Source organism: Leptonychotes weddellii, chromosome 2 (assembly GCF_054177405.1).
Source record: "Leptonychotes weddellii isolate Sample4059 chromosome 2, ASM5417740v2, whole genome shotgun sequence".
Classification (NCBI taxonomy): Eukaryota; Metazoa; Chordata; class Mammalia; order Carnivora; family Phocidae; genus Leptonychotes; species Leptonychotes weddellii.
The window spans coordinates 93,811,834-93,836,080 of record NC_138370.1 but is presented as its reverse complement, the minus strand read 5'-3'; the positions used below and the strand labels follow the sequence as shown (position 1 = coordinate 93,836,080).

At 36.4% G+C, this 24,247-nt stretch overlaps 1 protein-coding gene across 16 annotated transcripts in view; it reads left to right on the top strand.

Annotated features, from left to right (window-relative positions):
* The first annotated feature begins 16,979 nt into the window (after positions 1-16,979).
* Positions 16,980-24,247, top strand: part of ANK2 (ankyrin 2) — a 212,701-nt gene continuing 205,433 nt past the window's right edge. For 4 of the 16 annotated variants that reach the window (XM_081811966.1, XM_081811961.1, XM_081811958.1 and 1 more), the window contains exon 1: positions 17,588-18,537. In XM_081811966.1, coding sequence (XP_081668092.1) covers positions 18,403-18,537 — 135 coding nt within the window. In that variant the 5' untranslated portion in view covers positions 17,588-18,402. Of the gene's footprint in view, positions 18,538-24,247 lie in introns of all 16 variants that reach the window. The other 12 variants (XM_081811956.1, XM_081811962.1, XM_081811955.1 and 9 more) reach the window with 6 other exon arrangements.

The window sequence follows — 24,247 nt, the reverse complement described above, 5'->3', positions numbered from 1 at the left end:
TATTTTGCCATGGAAGGAAGCTTGATAACTGAGATGCACTTTAGTCACTGCACTTGGCCCTCTCACATGATCCTTCTGGGTTATGTATTCCATAGTGAGTTGTATAAGAGCTTATGAAACAATTTAGTGACTCCAATGATCTTGAAAATTCTATAAAATTCGATTAGTCAAGAAACTCAGATAATTACGCTTTCTGGTTTTGATTACATTTTCCACTTAGAGTCAACCAGAAGTTCTTTCAAATTATGCTTGTTTGGTCCTCTTCCTTTTTGTGTTGGATAAAAAAATTATCATGCTTCATTTTCCATCATTCATCTCCTCTATTTCCGATGCAAGTTTGACGTATACAACATGTGTAATATAATGCAGGATACTGCAGTCCTTTGGATCAAAGAATTATTAAATAAATAACTAGTATGAGCTAAATTTTAGGTTAAGAGTTGAGTTAAAGAGTATTTTTTTTCTCAAGCAATTTCTCTTCTAAATAGGTATTTAACGTTAATGTCAATGGAGACAAAATAGAGGACAGTGCTAGATCAGATGTTATAGCTTTTTGTTTTTATAGAGGTTGGGGACTTCAAGCCGGGCCTTGGGAAAATAGTTAAGGTTGGCTTACCTGAAGGGAACATCTGAGTACACACACAGGAGTTGATGAACAGCCTGGCATGACATGACCAGAGTGGCAGGACTGGATAAGAGTTGGTAGATAGTTGGAAATAATGCTGACTGCACAGGAAGGAAGAGGTAATTGAACTCAACAAGGCAAAAAAGAAGAAAAAAAGAAAAGAAAGAAACTATAGAAGGTCATATAATAATGTAAGATTATGAGGAGGAAGTGGAGGTCACCCAGGAGCCTGTAAAGTAATCCAAGAGAGATGAACAGGGCAGGATTAGAAGAGTTGCACAGGAAAATCAGTGGGGAGGGAAACAGGATGGATATTAGCACTCAGCTGGGAATAGTGAAAAAAAAAAGAGGTAAATAAACATAATTTAAGATTACACATTTCAATGATATTTAAAAGATGGTGGTGTCATTGACAGAAACAGGAAAAGTTCAAGTGCAACTCAGGAGGAAAATAAAACTGCATTACTTTATATATGGTGAATTTGAAATGGTGGCAAGATGATGTCTGTCATACTTAAACACAGAAAATTTATATATAAAAGCCAAAAAATAAAAATGTTATCTTTCTGGTTTGGTATAGTGGAAGAAGTATGAAATGTAGAGTCAGAATATACTGCCCAGCTCTACCGCATTCTGGTGATCTGAACCTCAAATTGGTTTTCTTTTTGGTCAGTCTGGGTTAATAATAATTAACTCTAATAATTAACAATATGTATATCACAGAGTAGTTGTAAGGACTAAAATGAAACAATGTTTTTGAAATCACTATGCTCAATGATATTATTCATTATTATATTACTAAGTTTCCCCACTTTTTTATGTGGGAGAAGGAGAAAAGGAAATATACTTACCTCTCAAAGAATTAAAAATGTCCATGAGAGCATCAGTATAAACTCATTGCTTTTAATATATATATATGTATACATAAAAGGGAAATGTATATAGGATGCGTGTTGTGTCTGTACATACATATGTTTCCTAGCTCTGTCCACTGGGAGGGTCTGGCAACAATCATGCCTCAGTAGTGATGAGCATATGTCGCCCAGATTTTTTCTAAATACCCTTTTCCAATGGAAGGAACCAGAAACTTCTTGGAGGAAATGGCCGATTCAAGAAAAGAAGTGCTCAGAAAATGATAGGGCGTGCCCACCTGAAGGAGCTCCCAATGACCTACTATAGAGAAACTTGAGCAACAAAATAATGATGAAAGTAAGGCATTATAACTCATAGAATAAAATAAATACGTATGAGTTCTTACTAACAGAAATAAATGATTGAATAAATGAATAAATAAGTAGGGAGAAGGAAAAACTTTTTCTTCTAGTAGAATTCCACTTAACAAATCTGGAAGAAATCATGTAAATTTTAACTAATAAAAAGGTCAGGAATCTAGTCTATTTGATAGTTCAAACTATCAAAAGTTCTATTAGTGAATTATTTTTAACTACAGAATTCAATAAAAATTAACTGATTGTGTCTAAGTCATCACAGAAGGAAAAAGTTAAGAGACACAGTCACCTTGTATAGTTTAGAATAGCTTTCGCTCTCTCTTGAACTCCAGACGCATTCAGAAAAAGAGATTGTTATATTTTTAATGATTTATTTTAAAGACAATGGAATTATAAATGCAAAACAGGATTATTTTGGGTTTTTAAAAAATGTATTTCTGCAGGGTTTTGCATAAATTGCTGTTTTAGGAAATGGTACATGTAAAGAACTTCTGTATAGTATATTGAATGATATAACCAAAATTATCAGAACAGTATTTTGTTTGTGATAATTTTTTTTCCAAATATCTGAAGTTGGTCTTTATAAATCCCATGTCTGCACCCTTGACATAGATGATGTTGACACTGATACAGTGCTTTACTTATTTTTCATTTTATTCCTGAATTCTTTTTGAGTAAAACTATTATTTGAAAGATCGTTTTTTTTGGTAATGAGTGGAAGTGTATTTGTTTATTGCTGGTGATATTAAATATGTAATATATAAAATTACATTGACAACTAACATTTGTTTAGCATTTTCCATCTTCCTACTGGTGTGGAAGATTTCATTTTACTTAGTTTGAATTACTTCGATAGTTGTCTTACTTCTTTGCTTCTTTTTTGTAACTAAGACACACCATGAATCTTTACAGGAACCTGTGTAATACGCTGCTTCTGCTGCAGTGTGGATAATGTAAGACCGAGTTATCCTTTTCATTTTGGCCGTGAGAATTAACTTTGTTTTATTTACCATACTTGGTTCTCTAATAATTTTCATGAGCAGGCAGCTGCTCTCCATCTACAGATAATATTCTCACAACTAATGAATCACTCCCTGGTCTCTCCGAAAAGTGCACTTCATTTCTCATTTTAATTAACTTTGCTACCGGATGGCCAAACTCAATAAAATTTTTCCTTCTGTTTTCTCTGCCTTTAGTAATTCACTTGCCTATCTTAATCTAGCTTGGTAAAATATTTAGATATGTAATGTTGGTTCCCTCTTGACACTAAGTTCTTAGTTATAATCAAGTGTATAATGATATTGTAAATTGAGCATATATTCTAAGTGCTATAGGGTACCTAACTACTGATCGGAGACCACACAAGTACTTCTGTCAACATTATATGTGTGTTCTCTTTGTAAATGACTATATGATATAGTAATACCGAAATGTGGTTACCCAGGGGGAACTCTAGGTTCTTTTTCTAAGCCCATGTCCTTTGAAGTTGTAATACACAAGATGAGAACAATACCCTGCCTAGAACAGCCTAATGCCCTGGTGTTAGGGTATTTGACTAGCTCGCTGAGCCCATAATGATCACTGATTTTCTTCCTATATCATGTCACATTGCCTTAGACACAGTAAATACCCTACTGATTCTAAACATCAAATTACTGTTTTTGTGTCCTGAACTCAAATTTGTCATAGGTTAGTCTTCTGAATCAAACCTAGAAAGAGAAGGGTATTTGGGTATCTTGTAGATTACACCAAGCATAAACACTTGTTACAGAATGACACATCACCAGAGCTTTTAACGTTTCGTGATCAGCTCTTCTCAATTGCATACATTGACAAGGAAATTCAAGACATTACAAAAGATGGGACAAAAGAATTTTCTGGAGAAATATCTTTCATCTTTCTTTGTACCAGTAATATTTAAATGTTAATTCACTATGTTTGCATCTAAAAGTCACACTAATGTTTAAAAACTATAAAAACCCCTTTAATTAATAGTTTTATAAACTATTAATTTTCCTATTTTCAATACAAGTTTTCTCATCTTTGTAGGACTTGAAACATGCGTCTGGAGTACATGAAGTCTACTACATCAGGCAGGCAACATCCTCTCATAACTCCCATTTGCATTGTTTCTCCCCCGAGCCTTGATTCTTGTTTACACTCAGTACATATTAATGACATGTTTAGCTGCCTTAAAGCAGGGTTGAACTCAGTAACTTTCCTCGTTCTCTTCCTGCTCTGTTTTGATGAATGTCACTCAAGCTCCTGTGATGAGTGTCCGCGTGCTAGTGACTCAGGTACACAGGTTATCCAGATGTAGGTCACATGGCTGACATCTAGGTTCCATTCCTTCGAAGATGGATTGGCGCTCCATTGATTTATAAAAACTTTTGAAGGATCCCTCCTCTGATAAGTGGAGGTTTCTCCCGTTTGAAAGCTGCTAAAAGGCATGTCCATCGTTATAATGCAAAAGGAATAAAAAGCAAGGATTGAATGAAGTGTGATGTTCATTTAGACTTTAAAGACTAGTCACGTGATTGCATCATGTCAGAGTATTCTACAGACTCTCAAGTGGAGAGAAACCTGTAGCACAGAACACCAAAGACACACTTCTGTTCCAACAAGCAGTATATTGTAACTAAGTTTAAAACCTTCTAACATTCCTGCCCACCAAAGCACAGTAGAGTTAAATGGGACCTTTGTGATTCCACATATACTAAAGAAGCGGTTTTTCTCTGTGTGAAACCACATGGATTTTCATGGATGATTCAGGATAAAAACACATCCGGGCAAGATATAAGAGTGAAATGTATAGACAAAAGCTTTAAGTGTTCAAAGGCTTTTTCTTTTTTTTCCTTCTCTTTCCTCTTTGAGCTCAATTATCATTTAATGCCATGGAGTAAATAGGTCAAGAATTTGACCTAACAGAGCAGTAAAGTTGACTAGGAAAATGTCTCTACCATATAAAAGAAAAAAATAGAATACTATTCTGAGATGTCACAACTATCAGACCATAAACTCTAATATAACTTCCTTAGAGGGGGGTGGTGGTTGTTTCTAATTAGCTCATTTCAAAGTAGGTTCTTATTTGAGAAAAACCATGCTTAGAATTCTGTTCATAAGGTATGATGTGTATGTATGTCTGTATGCATGCATGTACATACATATATATCTATATTTCTCAAAATTTTATTTTTATATGTGTTTTAATAATATCTCTCTCTTTACTTTTTGTCCTCTGAGTTTTCAATATATTGAAGTTACAGTGTTGCAGTTTTACTATAGTATGTACTTCAAATGTACCTCAGGGAATGATCATTTTAATAAGATTTAACAAAGGGATGGGTCCTTTTCATGGGCATGTGAAATTGAAAACAAATTTTGTCAGTTAAAAAGTGCTGAAATTTAAAGCATCGACTCCTTCCACGAGCCACTTTGTACTTCGCAGGTATAACCTGAGGTGTGGTGGCGCTGTCTCTACCAGACACAGCCCACGAGGGCAGTTGGGATCTGGCTTTAGATTAGATCTAGCTGCAGACACTGGGCCCCGCAGAGGATGCCAGGCATGGGATCACATATCACTAAGATACACAAAAATATTTCTAGCATTTCAAGGAACAAAGCAAACAGGATAGGGGGAGCCTCTTAAGGGTTATAATGTGGCTTACATGACGGCAAGCTCTCCAATAATGAGAGTAGAGGAAGACAGGATGGCTAGAATTATCAAGTGCTCAAACCGTCTGTATTACCTGCATCTCTGACAATCAAAGAGTATCAAAGGAGATGTCTAAGTCCTAGATGTCTTCAATAGGAATCTCTTATAAGAGTGGTGGACAGATGAAGTAGGTCTCACAGACCCAAAATTCAAATGGTTAATATGAAGTTAGTTTATCAAACTGCAGATGGAAGTAGTTCTAGAATTTCCTGAAAGTTAGTTTTTTCACTGGACCACGGAGAGAACCCAAGGTCACAAATACATAGTGAACTGGAAAAGGAAGACTACTGGGGTACTGTTGGCTACAGACACAAAAAGGTAGTCAGCACATAAAGGTCTTTAAATGCCATTTCCGCTCTGCTGAACATTGAGGTCAGGGGTCTGTGTGATGCCTTTTTTTTTTTTTTAAAGATTTTATATATTTGAGAGAGAGAGTGAGCGAGCGAGAGAGAGAGAGCATGAGAGGGAAGGGGTCAAAGGGAGAAGCAGCCTCCCTGATGAGCAGGGAATCCTGATGGGGGACTCGGTCCCGGGACTCCGGGATCATGACCTGAGCTGAAGACAATTGCCTAACCAACTGAGCCACCCAGGTGCCCTGTGTGATACCTTTATAACACAGAACGATCCATCTCCCCTCATCTTAGTGTGGGACAATAATAAACTGAGCCATTTTGGGTTATAAAACAAGGCAACGAAAATTGAATGTTACCAAAATAGAAACAAAATATTTCAGTAAAATTGACATTTGAAAACGTCAGTGGTTAATGGAAGCTACGTTTACTCTTATTGATATTTCTTTTTTTAGGAAGAATTTAGTATAAAATTAAGTTGTCATGACATACTTCTTGATCAAATATAGCGTGACCTATGTGTTTAGTAAAATTTGACAAAATTTGATTAGAACTTTGCCGTATAGTCTAATGAGTTATCAAAATGTGAAGTCAGAAATAAATGATATTTCCATAGAGATTTAGAAATTGGAAATTCTAATTTAAAACATTGGAATGTCATAAAAAAGAAGGCAAGACTTTGAATTTTTATGGTGCTTTTTTCTTCACGATGCACCTTTACTGCAGTTAACATATATCTGAATTACTGATGGCTAATAGTGCAAAGATTGAGGATTTCCGCCTGAGCACTTTAATTGGTTGTTTATCATGAAGAAAAGCAGGAAATGCATGTCTTTTCTATGACTACTTGCCATAGGCTGATAACTGTGAGGTATTTCTGCATTTATGAATTTGCTATATTATTGGTTGTTGTCTACAAAAGGTTAGTGTTTGCATTGAAAGTAAAACATGTTAGAAGTAAAGGTATATATGAAGAAATAAAAACAGTGGAGAGAAGGAGAAAGAATTGAGCGTCACAGATAAGCAATGTCAGAGAAGGTCATGGTCAAAAGGAAGTGAGGTCTGTGAAGAGGATTAGATGTGACAGTAAAGGCAGAGATCTATGGATGACCCACCATCATCAATAAAAATGGGAGCCAATCATGAAAGGACACAGAGTAGCTCTACAGATGGAAAGAAAGAATGGAATGAAAAGAGGTTTCCACCTCACATAATACCTTAGAGGCCCATGATGGCCAAGCCACAGAGTAACAGAGGTGTGTGTGTGTGTGTGTGTGTGTGCGCGCGCGCGCGCGCGCATTCACACGCACATAGACAGTCATTGTAAGAGAAATCTATCTGTACTTCTAGAGAATAATTGGGACATTTCTCTGGCCTTAGCAGTGATTACTCTCCATAGGTTTTAGGCATGGCTGAAATACCCACAATATCCACTACTGTGATCAGTAGTCTTATCCTTACTTAATAAACCATCTTTTGGTTTATGGCCACTATTGCTCTTGTGCCCATTTGCCATAATGTGATTATGAGTAGGTTCAGTGCCTAGTCCCCTTCATGACGAAATCAAACATCTGAAAACATAATCTAACAAGAGCTGACAGAATAGTATATCAACAAACAAAGGAGCATTTACTGGTAATTGAATAGATTGCTGCAGACTGCCATTCCAGAGATTTATTGAAGAATTTATGTGTACATCAGAAACACTGCCCATTTGCCTCTTTTTTATTTAAATGACGTGCTCCGGCCTGGCATAGAGTGCTGAACAAATATTTATGGGATGAATGAAATAAATGTTTGTGAGAAACAATCATATTTTGAATGTGTCAAGAAAACTTTTTTATTGCTTTTTTCAGTAATCAGTTATGAGTGTCCGCTATGTTAGAGGCACTGTCAGAAGTACTAGGAACAAACAGACAAAATATAATGTTTGTCCACCATGAGCTCATAGTCTAGTGAAGAAGACAAGCATGTAAAAGATGATTACGGTGCAGGGTAGCAATCACTGTGATCACTCTATGTTTACAATTGGCCCTTAATCTTGCTAGCCAGGAAAGGTTCCAAGAGAAGTCTTGTAAATATAGAGAGGGAGGGAGGTGATCCAGATGGAGGATTAGTTGTTTATGAAAGTCCAGAAGAAAATATAAAAAAGAGGGCAAAGATGAGATGGGGGAGGAAGGAGGACCAGATCATACAGGACTCTGTATAGCACTTTAAAGGTTTTGTCTTTTATCATGGAGATTATAGGAAGTGTCCTGAGTAGATGTGAGCTTTGGGAAGCTCATTCTGGTTTTTGTGTGGGGCATGGATTGGATGGAATAGAGCAAGGCTAGAAGCAGGAAACTGTTTAGGAGACAGGTACAGTAATTCAGCCAGGAAATGATGGAGTGGCTAAGGGATGGAAAAAAAAGCAGATTCTTTAGGCCTAGATGTATAGGAAAGGGAATGTCAAAAACATCAACATTTCCAGCTTGAGCAGCAAAGAATATAGGGGTGCTGGTCAGTTGAGCCAGGAGCAGGTTTGAGGAGAATATTGGCTTAGGGGAGAGATTCTTTATTGACCTAGGAAAGCCCCGAGAATATTTAACTACTAGCTCTAAAGAACTAGTAAAAAGGAAAAACATATTTATTAAAAATATTTTTAATAACTGCTCTTAAAGAAAAAGCCCTTCTTAAGTTTTAGAGATAGATCTGGATTTTCTTATCAGATTTATAATCTTTCCTTCCCTTCTCCCTTCTTCCTTCTTTCTTTCTTTCTTACCTTCCTGCAGAGAAGATAAATCATATGCTGACCTCATAGCATGATTTATAAACTTACGACTCTAAAGATTTAACACATACAAACATCAGCACAAGAGTCTATTTACTGTAGCTCATTATTATACAGATAGGAATACTAAAGTTAACAGGGGCAGCTGGTAGTGCTTGGCCAGAAATTCCTTCCTTACAACATATGGCCAGTAACATTGTAGTTCAGAGGACATAAGACCACAATGACACAATTTTAGAAGAATTGAGTTAATGAAATTGATTTTATATTTTTATTTTCATATTCACAGGGTTTTTGATTGCCTGTAAAATTATTCCGTCTTCCAAAAAAAAGTAGGACATTATTAAAAACTTTATCAAAAAATTTCCCATTATCCAAGGGAACAAATGATATATAACCAGGATATTTATTCTAGTATGAATAGTAGGTAAAGGATTATAAACAATTATTTATACTTTAAGATGCATAGAATAAATTTGCTCTAGAGAGATCTTGAAATAGAACCCAAATAAAGTATCAGTTGGACAATGAAATTCAGATTATTTTTCGTGCTCTGAGTTTTCTCAGCCTTTGAAATAAATTTAATTTAGTCTATCATTCTGTAATTGTAGTTAATTTAGTTCTTGATTAAATGCACACTCCACATGTATTTTTTAAAAAAATAACTAATAATACCATATTTTACAATCACAGAAACTTCTTGATTTAATGTTTTAATGTAGTACAAGGAAATCAGTTACCATCCTCATAGTAAGTCAGGTTTAATTGGTAATTTTTATAAATGCCTGTATCTGCTCCAGTTTGAACTAGTATTAGAAATTTAGTTTGAGGGGCACCTGGGTGGCTCAGTCGTTAAGCGTCTGCCTTCGGCTCAGGTCATGATCCCAGGGTCCTGGGATTGAGCCCCACATCGGGCTCCCTGCTCCACGGAGAGCCTGCTTCTCCCTCTCCCACTCCCCCTGCTTGTGTTCCCTCTCTCGCTATATCTCTCTCAGGCAAATAAATAAATAAAATCTTTAAAAAAAATTTAGTTTGAACTTGAATTTGTTCATAATTGATCAAAGCCCGGCTATAGCCTGGCAATGTATTTAATTTAATTTTTTTATTTTTTTCAAGATTTTATTTATTTGAGAGAGAGTGCGCAGTGTGCCGCTGTATGCTTTGGAGGGGGGGGGCGCGGGACAGAGGGGGAGGGAGTGGGAGATAAAGGGAGAGGGAGAGGGAAAGAACCTCAAGCAGACTCCATACTGAGACTGGAGCCTGATATGGGGCTGGATCCCATGACCCTGGGATCATGACCTGAGCCTAAACCAAGAACCACCGCTTAATGGACTGAGCCACCCAGGTGCGCCAGCCTGGCAGTGTATTTCAAATGTCTATGTCTCCTGTTTCATTTCAGATGGTGTGCGTGCATGTGTACGTGTGCATTTATTTTGTTGGGAAGTTATTTTAAAATACTTTGAGACCGATAGATTAAAATAGTTGAGTATATGATTACATTGAACTGGGTTCTGTTTTAAATTGAAGAAATTTTTTCAGTAATGACAAATGTATCAAAACATTTAAGCCTTCATATTGTATATCATAACCCAAAAAGTTTTGCAAAGTTGCTATTTTTCTAGAACCTCAAGGGCGAATGTACAAATGGCAACTATAAATGTATGAAACTTAATGCCTGTGAACCATCAAAGGGAAACCCCATATACTAAGTGAAATGAGACTTGAGAAGTATGGAAAGGATAAATGAATTTTTATTTGCTAATATTAGTCATGGATAATTTATTTGAGCTTAGTGTTGGAGTTTCCTATATACTTAAGATATTATTTGGGGAGGTTGATTATAAATTCTCCTTAAGACAGCACTCCTATTTATCTTGTCCTAATGATCAAGCATGGTGTCTAACTACCATGGCATGTGAGAGACCATTTTGATAGATAGGTCTAGACAACTGTGGCATGTATCATATACAACATAACTGGTCAGCTTGTTGTGAAGAGTTATGTCTAAGCACGTTGTTCCTTTGGGCACGAGACTTTACCCCATGAAATGGTCAACAGTTGGGCTGTGCACCATTCATTCATCTTAAAATCCCCTTAACAGAATCTGTTCCAGATTATCTCTATCCACTCTCCCTGGTTTACAGATGGAAACTTACAAGAAATGTTAGTAAACTAAAATACTGACTTAGGTTTCAGAAAATAACTATTAAAGTCAGATTGCAGTGGAGCCCCCTCTCTGCTTTTTTATTTCCATCCTTGACTTTTTCTACAAATGAAGCTTTTGAGGAGCCCCTGCTGTAGTAGTTAACCATTTTCTGAGTGTTATGTGGATACGTATTTTTTTTTTTTTTTTCAGAAAAAGTAGGAGTACACAATGGCTAAATTGTTTTCTTCATGTTGTGTTTCAGAATGCAGTCCAGTGGGCGCCTGGGTGGCTCAGTCATTAAGCGTCTGCCTTCGGCTCAGGTCATGATCCCAGGGTCCTGGGATCGAGTCCCACATTGGGCTCCCTGCTTGGCGGGAAGCCTGCTTCTCCCTCTCCCACTCCCCCTGCTTGTGTTCCTGCTCTTGCTATCTCTCTCTCTGTCAAATAAATAAATAAAATCTTAAAAAAAAAAAAGAATGCAGTCCAGTATGACCGCATTGAACGAGTCACATGGCCCTCTAGGCTTGCTTTGGACACCCTCCACTTCTTGCCTCGTAGTGTCTTTAATGTCAGTCAACGACATTTATGGAGTGCCCACTTTGTGCCAGGCACTGTGTGGAGTAGCCTTTAGAAAACTTCTCAAGTTGTAGCACTGTTTATTAAAGAATGTCCTCCTTTATAGACGAGGAGTCCAGAGGCAGCAGTCTGGAATGAAAATAATAGCTGGGAGGAATGTAAAATTAAATTGGTTATTTGATGTTTGTGGGCACATAAGTTGCTTGGAGATACCCTTTTGATTAATTTGTGGACAGCATACACAGTAAAACTCATTTATACTGACCTCAATTAGAAAAGTTATGCCACGTGTTAATATAGAGAATCTGTTGTAGATCTATAAATTATGCAACAGTTTTCCTGATTGATCAGTTATATAACAGATCCAATGGGTGAAAATCATTACATGTTTGACTTTTAGCTGAAGAAATTATATTGAATGTGTCCAAACACAGGAGAAAATAATGTGCTGTCTCTGTTGTTGCACAGAATGTTCCAGTTTTTTTTCCACAGGTCACTGATTCCCAAAGTTAGAAGAATTTGTCCCTGGTTTCCTGTGATTGGGCATGCAGAATTGTACACACAATAGGAGTAATAAAATATTAGTTTAATCAGATAAATATATTTGACCAAAACAATCAGTTTTGAATTATGGCTAGCATGGTTTTCGGAGTGTAAGGGGAGGTAGATTGTAATCTAAACAGTTTTCTAAATTCAGCAAAAGCAGCACATATCTTACATATTAATGATGATCTGCCAAATACAAAGTGGCAACACCATCATATTAGGACATTTTATGCTGCAGTGATAGTTTAGATTAAGAGATTGGACTTGGGGGTGCCTGGGTGGCTCAGTCGTTAAGCGTCTGCCTTCGGCTCAGGTCATGATCCCAGGGTCTTGGGATCGAGCCCCGCATCGGGCTCCCTGCTCCGCAGGAAGCCTGCTTCTCCCTCTCCCACTCCCCCTGCTTGTGTTCCTTCTCTCGCTGTGTCTCTCTCTGTCAAATAAATAAATAAAATCTTTAAAAAAAAAAGGAGATTGGACTTCCCTTTTTTCATTTGTGTGATATATATACTTGAATAACCCTTACAACTTGCAAGAGAGAAAAAAAATTAAATTACATAATTCTGAGTGAAACACTTTTTCAGATTTGCCTCTTTAAAGACTCCAGGAAAAATATGTTCTTCAATATTTTTTTTATTTTTTATTTTTTATTTTTTTTAAAGATTTTATTTATTTATTTGAGAGAGAGAGAATGAGAGACAGAGAGCACGAGAGGGAAGAGGGTCAGAGGGAGAAGCAGACCCCCTGCTGAGCAGGGAGCCCGATGCGGGACTCGATCCAGGGACTCCAGGATCATGACCTGAGCCGAAGGCAGTCGCTCAACCAACTGAGCCACCCAGGCGCCCCTTCAATATTTTTTTTAAAGATTTTTTATTTATTATTTGACACACAGAGAGAGCACAAGCAGAGGGAACAGCAGTGGGAAAGGGAGAAGCAGGCTTCCCAATGAGCAAGGAGCCTGATGCGGGGCTCGATCCCAGGACCCTGGGACCATGACCTGAGCCGAAGGTAGACACTTAACTGACTGAGCCACCCAGGCGCCCCTGTTCTTCAATATTTTTATTATGACAGACAGCACTTGCCCTTTAAGAACAAATTAACTGAAATCTATGAGGGAGAATAAAATCCCTGTATTTTATGCAGGTGATTTGCAAAAACTTGTCCTACAAAATCCTATAAAGCTGTTCTACAACACCAGGTTCGGAAACTGAGACCACTTCCTGGTGAAAGTTGTTTTACAATTGTGAGATGCAGAAAACTGGCAGGGCGAGCTTTCCAAAATGCTTCTAGTTTTTCAGTGGGGCTAATATTCAGGAAAGGTGGAGCAAGAGCGTAAAGGTCCTCACCTTGGAATAGAGCTCCTAGATACCGACAAGAGTTTGTCATATTTCACATGACGGTCCTTTCATCTTCCCTTGTGAGTATCCCATGGAAATGCCACCGAATGCCATCAGCTCATAGAACCAGGGACCTGTGATGCAACATATTGAGTTGTTCTTTTCGATTTTTTTTTTTTTCTCATGCTTGCTAACTAAATAGATGGTCAGCTTCAACTACCACCTGTTAGGTATATGTTCAAATGTAAACAAGTGTTGTTGCATGGAAGTAAAGAACTTCAGAGCTGGAAGGGATCTAGCAATCATCTAGTCTGACCCCCTTGTTTTCAAAGAGAAAACTCAAGCCCAGATTTGATAAGGTTACACAAATCCATGCAGGTAAATGAGTGGTAGAACCAAAATCTGGGATTAGTTATTCCTAGCTAAGAGGTCTTTTCATTCCTCTGCAGGAGCTGTGATATAACTCTTTAGGTTAAATTAGAGAACTGATACAGTTATTTCTTCTCTAAGGTGTTAGTTTTCTGATGATTCCATAATAATTGCTTCTTCTTTAAAAGGTGAAATTTAAAACTGCAATGGATGGTTTTCAGCTTTGCTGTGTAGGGACTTTAGCAGCTACTTTCAGAAGATTACAGATGAGAGGCTGGCCTTTGTTCTCAGTCCTTAATCGTTTTTCTCTTTTGATGGATTTGAACCACAGTAATATAGATGAAATAATAACAATAAAAGTGCCTGGAAATTTAAGAAGGATATTGCAAATATGTCCCATCATGAGGGCTTTGAATTTCACATTCTAAATCACGCACCGAAGTCAAGTATCCTGCTCTGAGTGTGGCCAAACATGCAAATATTTGCTTTCTGAGTAATTTGCCCTAATGACTTTGAAGCATTTTTGAGAAACAGTGGTGACATTGTTCTGCCCTGGCAGAAAGCATATCCCTTGTCAGATGTCCACAGAGATCCTAACAATCTACGGGGGCATGATTAAGGCATGAGTACTACACAGTATTTGCTAACCTTGCCTTCTAATTGGCAAAATGTTCGGTATATAGGTCGTCACATCACCCAAGCTTTCGTGACAAGTCTGTCTGGCAGCCACTCTTAGTTAACCACTAGGAAATAGAACTAGCAATATTTGTTTTAAAGATTTATTTATTTATTTTTGGGAGAGAGTGTGCACACGAGTGGGGGATGGGGCAGAGGGAGAGAATCTTCAGGCAGATTCCCCACTGAACACAGAGCCTGATGCGGGGCTAGATCTCACGACCCATGAGATCATGACCTGAGCCAAAACCAAGAGTTGGATGCTCAACTGACTGGACCACCCAGGCGCCCCTAAAACTAGCAATATTTTAACCTCTGAAGCAATGTCCTCTTTTGCAAACTCCTCTCACCCTTTTTTTGATTACGCAGAAAGCAGCATTGGCAAAGTCTGGAGTGATCACGTATGAAGCTGTTCATTGAAAAGTTCTATTTTCACAGCTATGATATCTTCCAGATTGATCATTTCAATCTGTTTGGCCAGCAAATAGGAAATTTTAGCAATCACAGGAGCACCAGCAGTGGATATTTGCCTTTCCTTTGCCCATACTTGTTGAGGCACCAAACTTAGTAGTGAGATTTTGATACCGCTGTGAGGCATATTTCGGGGCAGCCCTGATGATAAAGAGCATGGGTGTTATTATATTCAGTAAGTAGGACATTTTTTTCTATTAGGGAAAGAATGGGAAGATTTCCCTGGGATAAAGGAAAGAGAGAAGGGTAGGAACCTAATTGCTAGTCACTTAGGAAGAGTATCTTGCAGGGGTTGTCAACATGTTTCTCTTTTGGTTTATGTTCCAGTGTACTTTATAAACATTTTTTTTTTCTTTTGAAACAAAGCACTACAAATTCTGTTCTAGGAAAATAAACTCCAAACAATGTTAATATTTTTTCAAAGACTAATCAGAGTGTTTATTGTAAATGTGGAAATGAAAATGAAATGAAAGATTGGTCATGCATAAAAATGTTTAAAATTATTAAATCTGTTACTGTTAATGTGCAAAAAGGTCAGTGTAGTGCAGTTAAATATTGGTATTATCAGTCGTGCTCCTATCTGTGGCTGCCTTTTATTCATTTACTTAGCAAACGTTTAAACTACTGTGTGTATTTTACATCTATGAGAAGGTCAGTGAGAGACAAGCCATATTCTGTAAAAAGAGCAAATAGCTGATAGTGGTCCCAACTTTATTCGAAAAGATAGAACAAGTTAAGGGACTAACGTAGGTGTAATTAAGACTTTTAGGGGAAAGCGAATTTTAAGATGAGCTTTGAAAGAGACAATGAACAGGGACTGGTGGAGAAAGGGATGCTTAGCTGCTTGGCTGAAGGCGAAGAAAATCGAAGGCATAGTGGTAGAATGGGTAATGTATTAACGAGCCAGAAAGATTCCAGGAAACAATTCATGCTGTTAAAGCACGGCAAAATTATTTATTGAGCACCTAGGGACATCTTTCCCTAAGCTAGAGTGGTTAAATATTCCTTTTACACATGTTAAGTACAGGGATTCGGATCTCAACTCTAGAATGAAGGAATGAGGCCACAGAGAAATTTTAGGATTTGCTTCCAGGTTTTAAATCACATGATTCTATATTAAAAGATTGTTGAATATTAAATTTTTATGTTTTAAAAATAGGCAACTAATTCCAAAAGAGAGAAAAGAAGTGTACCTCTTTTAACAGCTGGTAAAATCTTGGTTTATATTCTGAATAAAACAGTTCATATATATTCAAGAAGAAGCATGTTATAAGACTTTGTAAGGCACTGTAAGGCTCTAAGAACCTTAGAGAAGAAGATAGGACATTTTAAAACATCTTTTTGAAAGAGTTTGTAAACACATTATTATACACCAGTGCTTACTTAATTTCTACAACATATTGTTCATGTAGGTGTAACATTTGGTGAGGAATTACCACATTATGATAAATCATTAGTTTAGTCTATATAAAAATAATTTGAGCAACACAAAAGGTTTTGCTTGGTAAATCTCAGCTACCAGTCTGATCCTGTTACTGATATTAACATTTCATCTTTATGAATACTTTCACCTAAACCTTTAACACTTTTCCGTAGGTTGTTTTTTTTGTTTTTAAGTTTTTATGAAATTCCAGTTAGTTAACAGACAGGGTAATATTAGTTTCGGGTATACAGTATAGCGATTCAACACTTCCATACAACACCCAGGCTCATCACAACAAGTACCCTCCTTAATCCCCATTAAAACTTTAACATTTAAAATGTTTAAATTATGCTTGTCTTTCACATGAATGGAGAAATTATGCCCCCTATTTTTATCATAATGTTATTGGTTCAGTCAATAAATTAAAAAAAAAACTGTTTTAAGATATGTCATCACCTATAGCTGAAAGATAAAAATAATTTCACCAAATACTGTTAGTGCCTCTTAGAAATTGGAAGATAAGGGTAAGAGCTTTACAGTAAATAACATACTCGAGGTTCATAAATTCTGGGATAAAGAGCTATTCAAACAGGATTGGTAAAAAACAAAACAAAACAAAACCGAAAAATATCCCATCATGGGACTATAAGAATGAACAATCCAAAAATGCCATTCTTGGATTTGAGTTTGTTAAAGGGTGGTGTGTTTTTGTTTGTTTGTTTGTTTTTGTTTGTTTGGTTGGGCTTTTTTTTGGTTAAGTGTTTTGGATAGCAATATAGCGTGGTAGGCTATTTCAAGAATGCTGTTTTTAATTTAAATAAATAATCATAATGACAGGCATTTTTAGTTTTAAAAAATGGCAAGTCGGAAAGGTGAGTTTTATTCTATCAAATGTAATGTGGTTAATTTCTAAATATCTTCCACATCCTGTTTTCCCCAAATGATTGCTTTCAATTCAGTAGATTTCTTTAACATTTAATATAATATATAACTTGGAAGGTGATACAAAATGTAAATCTTTATCCTGCCATTGAGTAGTTTAAAACCTATTTAGAAGATATGAAGAGAGAAAGCCAGTATCAAATGAGGAAGGATAGGACTAACAGCAAAACACTATATATATATATATATATATATATATATATATAAAGTTTTAGAGGAAACTTAATGGGGTGAATAAAGTTTAATCAATAACAGTCTATAACAAAGTCTTGATGTTTATCATAATTGGCTTCATAAAAACCTACTGTGCATTTGCTGTGCTCATCTCAGTGGAAACAACTTCTTTCAAAAATCTGTAATATGGTTTCAGAGATGGTATGTATGTTTTTGAAAGCCATTCTGAATTATTTTTTATAAAGCTGGGGGAAACGTTTTCAAAATATTAAAAATTAAAAAGAATTATAAGTAAGTCAAAATGTTTGCTCTACTGTGGCACAATCCTGAATAATGGAAAACTGTAGCTACTTTGTAAAATTCAAGACATCTATACCATTGTAAAATGAGCCATTTTGATGGATGTGTTTCTGATAAAGTTTAAATGCTGAAAGGATGGCCAGTTGTTTTCTGTAAATGATCATGAAAAAGATAATGTATGTCAGCTGAGGAGATGACCCTTGGTTTAAACAATTATGAAAATAATTTCTACCTATTATGCTGGTAAAGTGAGATCATTAACAGATTTGGTGTTCCGTGTGACTAGAAAGACAGAAGGGGAAAAAAATTAAAGGACTCAAAGGCATTTACTGAGTAATGCCAAAATTCTCAATGTAGAGACATTTTACACAGCAGGAACTTAATCCATGTGTAGAGCAGGCCGCTCACATGGTGAAAAACAAAACACCACCACCCCCTCCCCTGCTCTGTCTCAGCTCACCCCCCTCACTCCATTGACATGCATAGCTGGCCTGGTAGGTGTAAAAATAGACTGGCAGAGCCTGAATTGGAAATGGTCACTGAATGCAGCCTGCAGTTGCTGGGGTTTTGAGTTCTCTCTGACACCAGCAAGCCAGCCAGCAGATGGGGAGAACTGGTGAGGGGCGTGTAGGGGAATTGAGCAGAGGAGCCAAGGATCATCTGGATGCATTGTCCACAGTAGTGCCCCCCTGGGAGCCCTGGACAGAGCACAGAGGGCAAGCACAGGCCCAGTGACAGCAGGAACTGTAGAACTGAGATGGGTAATGCCGCTCTCTGCCCGTCCTGTCATGCGGATAAGAGCATAAGAGCACAAGGACACATGCAGGAATTGGATAAAACCCCAGACTACTATGGCTGTAACAGCGAGGACACCAGAGAACTTGAGGTGTGGGTAAGTTCTAAGCCACAAACGAGAAGGAGGGGAGGGTGGTGGCCTAAGGACCAACAGTGGACCTCATTGGTCAACCTCCAAGCTTCCTGGAAGGAAGCTGACAGAATAAAACCAATGTGATCAAACTACCCAACTGCCTCTGGTTCGGTGGCGCGCTGTTGTGTTCTCTTCGTGCCACACGGCATCACATGTTCGCGCCTCCTGAGTTTGGCTTTAGCTATGAACTGACATTTGGAAATAGGCAGTGATGCTGTCTTTTTAATATGAAATTTTGTGCAAAGCTGAACATATATTTTATTATAGAGTGACTTAGAGCAATATTGCAGAGATTCCCTTACATTCAGGCTGTCACATTCTTTGGCCTATTTATATATTCACGTATAGTTCATTTTCCATGAGGTCACAGGGCATTTTTTAAGCATATGCTAACTTGGAATCCCAGTTGCAGCCCTATAAAGGCGTTTTACTTCCAATATCTGACTAACTTCAGTGAAAGGGCCCTTAAATACCATTTTAATTGTGACACTAATATTTTGTGCAGATGCTTAAAACATGAGCAATCAAATGTTTAAGTTGACTTTCAGATTGTAATAATTCATAGTCATGATATGTTCCTTAAAATGGTTTCAAAGGCCTATTGTGATTTTTGGCTGGGAGGGCCAACAATTTCTTTCTTGAAATACTTTGATTTTCAAATTTCCTGGAGAATAAGGTTTATCTTTGATCTGTCAGACCCAGGAATTTGACCTTATTGCAAGTTATTTATTTCAGAGTGAAACCATGAGACCAAGATATGTAGGATTTCTGAGTAAAAGAAACAGAGGGGTTGTACTCATACTCAGGATGTGGCACCTGATATTTCCAGGGGTGAGAAGAACAAGTAGGTGAGGAGTCTGAGGTGCTCTTTGGCTGTTACTGTGATCTGGATGAATCCCATAATTTCCTAGCATTGAAAGTCTGTCAGACCCCAGGGAAACTGAAACAGAAACAGAACTTACCAGTAATGACAACATGCAGAGGCAGGGTTTGCAGTTAGCAGAAGTGAAAAGAAAGTCTGTCAGCGCTGTACTGAAAAAGAGGACAGTGCTTCCGGGATTGGGAATGGAAGTCACCACAGGCAGGAGAATAAACAGAAAGGTGGGGAGGCAGGCAAGTCCCACGGGGGAGGGGAGAACACCTGCCTTAACAACCCCGCAGCTGAGCTTTCTCCTTCTCGGTTATGGGTTAAATTACCCACATCCTCCAGGAGAGTCGCTCCAGATTTCTAAGCGGCCGCTTCTAGTGCAATTTCTGAACTGAGGTGGCAAAAAAAAGTAAACTTTTTTGGTAACTTTTTAGTAACTCGACATGCTTGCTTAGCAACAATGGGTAAATATATTCCCTAAGAAGTAACTGTCTTGTTTAAAAGGTAGTTTCTATGAATATTTTTTTATTAATTTAGAATTTAAACCACTCATTCAAATGTTAGTTAATAATTCCTTCCCTATTTTTAAGTTACGTAAGTGTATTCCGTTTTTTCACCTTTTAAATGTCATTAAGAAAAATGCAATGCATGAAAATAAAAGTGCTTTAAAAATTAAATATAGGTAAACAAGAGCAAGTGACAACATGCTTTTGAGGTCCAAGGGCTGGAATGAAAAATTCACTCAAAACTTCAGAATTCAGAAAACAATTAAACATGCTTTCAAAGAAATAATCACCAGCAATATCATTTTCTCATTAAAATCCTTCTATTTCTATTAATATAGATACTGGTCCTGAAAAATGTGAGTTGATTTAAAAAATAAATCACAATCTGATTTCTCAGAATTAAATAGCATACTTATAATCTGCTGATTATTGAAGAAACTCTTCTGTCAACGATTTTATAAATGGGAGCATGTAATGATTGCTGTGACTTGGAAAGTTATGGTAGAGGTATGGTAGACAAATGCACCTGTTGTCTTCCTTCCCAAGTGATATTCTACTCAGAATTTCTCTACTTTGTGGGGCCACAGTAATAATAACATTAATAATAATTCTTAATACCATGGATGACTTAAGCTAAATACATGGTTCTGTCTAGCTGAAGTTTTCCAAACTTAAGAACTCCATCATCTTTCTTGGCTGTTAAATGGGTACTATAAGACTGAAATCACTCATTCCCTGATCATCTAGATAAATATATTCCTTAGTCAATTTCCATCATTCATGCTTGTCACAATTAATGGTAAACAGTTGTTAAGAGCTTTAGAACTTATTAACATTTATTTTTATAATATTCTTTTTTGGTGAAGGAGGACTGGAACAGAGGCACTTGGCACCTTTTTCATAGAAATAAGCCTAGAAATGTTTTAGATAATTTATTGTGTCATTAGGCCAAATATTTCAAATAAATAAATTTTCCAATTTTTTTCATAATCAGGATGAAACTTATGGAAAAAATATAAATTTGACATACTAAAACTGCTGGGTTTTATGTAAATCAATACTTCATTCTTTTCTATAAGTCTTACTTAGGATTTTGAATATTCTGACATTTATTTGTATAGATAAATATAGCAATGAAGAATAGATCAGTTATGAGGAATTGGAAGTAAGGAACCAAAAATAATTTCTCCTTGAACAGTGTTATTGTATGTCCATATTTGCAGTTCCACTTAAAAGCTATGGTTTTTTTTTTTATTAAAAAATAAAGAAAATCAGACCAGAATAATTTCCAGATATATTACATAGCAAACACAGAAATTATACCAAAAACATAGAAAACTAAATATTATTTTGGCATTATAACTTTTTAAAATTATAGTGAAAAAGATGAGCAGCAAATATGCCACAAATTTTTAAGAATTCTATAACTGGACGGATAATATGTTATTTTCCTAATGTATATAGAAATTAATGTTTAAATTCCAGAGCGTGGGTCAGCTAACTTTTTCTGTAAAGAACTATAGAGAGTGAACATTATAGACATTGTGGGCCACCTGGTCTCTGTGGCAGCGACTTCTCTGGGCTGGTGTAGCGCGAAAGCTGCCAGGGACAATAGGTCAACAAATAGGTCTGGCTATATTCACACAATTACTAAATCTTTCTATTATTATTAAACTGCTAACTTTTCAGTTACTAAATATTAATTTTGTTATTATTTTTTTCTCATTTGTAAAGATACAAATTAAAATAATCATGAGTTACCATTCTGTTAACAAAGACACAAAATATAATAATATGAAGTTTTAGAAGATTGTGTTGAAACTGATAGACATTCCTGAGTATGCTGTAAATTTTTCTAATTATTTGAAAAGCAATTTGGAAATACATTTCAAAACTGTAGTTACAATTTCTGGTTTTCACTTTTCTAGTGCAGTGAGGACTCTAGTAGCAGGGAGGTATTTGCATGGAGATAAAGGAGTAGGCAAAACTTCTGGGCAGATTCCTACCCCCAACTGCAGGTATGGGCTGGACTGGACTCCAGTCCATTTGTTGTGAGTATTCCCAATGCTTGTGAGCATCCCTCCTTTTACTCAAACTTTAGGGATGAGAGAATTCTACCTCCAGAGACCTTATTCCAAATCCACTGAGAAAATATCTGCATTCCTAATGAAGATGTTAGGCTCCTGAGCATATGTTAGGGCTTTCTTCTGAAATGTGGTTGCCTCTTAGACCTGAAAGGACATGAGGATCTGTTATTATCACAGTTAGGTTGTTTTTTTTTTAGTTAGGTTGTTTTGTTTTTCAATTTAAAAATTTTTGTAAATTTGAATATGATTGACACAGAATGTTATGTTAGTTTCAGGTATACAACATAGTGATTCAACTCTGTGTTATGCTATGCTCTCCACAAGGATGCATACCATCTGTCGCCATACAAAGCTGTTACAGTACCATTGACTATATTCCCTATGTTGTACCTTTTATTCCTGTTACTTATTCATTTCACAACTGGAAGCCTGTATCTTCTACTCTCCTTCATTCTACTCTCCTTCACCCACTTTGCTCATCTCCCCACCCCCCTGCCATCTGGCAACCATCAGTTTGTTCTCTGTGTTTATAGCTCTGATTCTGTTTTTCATTTAATCTTTTGTTCTGTTTTTTTAGATTCCACATGTAAGTGACATCATATGGCATTTGTCTTTCTCAGTCTGACTTACTTCACTTAGCATAATACCTTCTAGGTCCAGCTATGTTGTCATCCTTTTTTATGGCTGTGTAATATTCCATTATAGATATGTAAATATCCCATTATATATATATAAAATCATCTTCTTTATCCATTCATCTACCAGTGGACAGTTGGGTTGTTTTCATATCTTGGCTTTTGTAAATAATGCTGTGATAAACATATGAGTACCTATAACTTTTTGAATTAGTGTTTTCATTTTCTTTAGGTGTTATTTTTAGTAGCTTTTTTTATAATTGCTGCAAGGAAGATTTCTTCATATAGTTTTGATATTAACTCTAAAAAGAGCCAAGAGTATCATGAAATCTATTCTGACAAAGCATTTCAAAAAAATATGAAATGATATAGAACATGGTTATGTAACTTTTGGATGATTTATTTAAAGATTGATGTTGAAAGAAGGTAAGACATGGCTCTATCCTCTAGGAACTGATTCCTTCATTTTCATTTGAAAGTCCTCCTTGAAATTTGGGGCATATTCGATCACATTTGACTGTCAGAATTTTTAGTGTTTGATTTTTCAAAACCTTACATTCATATCATATCTGTGTGGGCTTATGTGACTATAGTAAAATACTTTTGTGCCTTTCTTTATATTTGCTTATAAGAAGTAAAAATACTAAAATGATCATCTGAAGTGTTATTTCAGTGGTGTCTTTGAGCTAATGAATTGTATCTAAAAGCTATGCAAAAGTCAGGTATTTAAACAGTAGAGATTGTGAATTGAAACAATGTTTTTGATGAATTATAAACATTGCTGACATATTATTTTAGGTTTTGAGATTTTTTGGTACTCTTTATCTACCTTAGTTATCAATGAGTTACAAAAGGGAGCTTTGAAGTATAATCTTATGTCATACCTGATACTCTAACAATTTCTATATTCTGGTTAACAACTCTATTAAATTGTAGTACATGATATGTACTACAAATTAAATTTCTAAGATTGCTAATTTGTCTAAATAAGAATTCTCACTTTATCAAGGATAAGTACGAGAAATTGGATCTGTCCAGGCAAAAATAATGTATTAAAACTAGAGTTGAAGTCTCTTTAGATTTATTACTTTAGTATTGTATCTTTCTAGGTTGTTGACCTTCTGAAGGAAATTAGAAAGCATCTACTAAGACCTCTAGTAAAACAGAAGTGCACATGGTTAAGCATCTGCCTTCTGCTCAGGTCATGATCCCAGGCTCCTGGGAAAGAGCCCCACAACCTGGCTCCCTGCTCAGCAGGGAGTCTGCTTTTCTCTCTCCCTCTGCCCCTCCCCCACTTGTGTGTGCATATGTGTGCTCTCTCTCTCTCTCTCTCAAATTAATAAGTAAAATCTTAAAAAGAAAAAAACACAGAAGTACACAAGAAAATTTGTGATTCTTAACTTTATGGAAATCACTAGTTGTCACATACAGTTTTTTTTTCTTCTTTTTTTTTATTATGTTATGCTAATCACCATACATTGCATCATTAGTTTTTGATGTAGTGTTCCATGATTCATTATTTGCATATAACACCCAGTGCTCCATGCAGAACATGCCCTCCTCAATACCCATCACCAG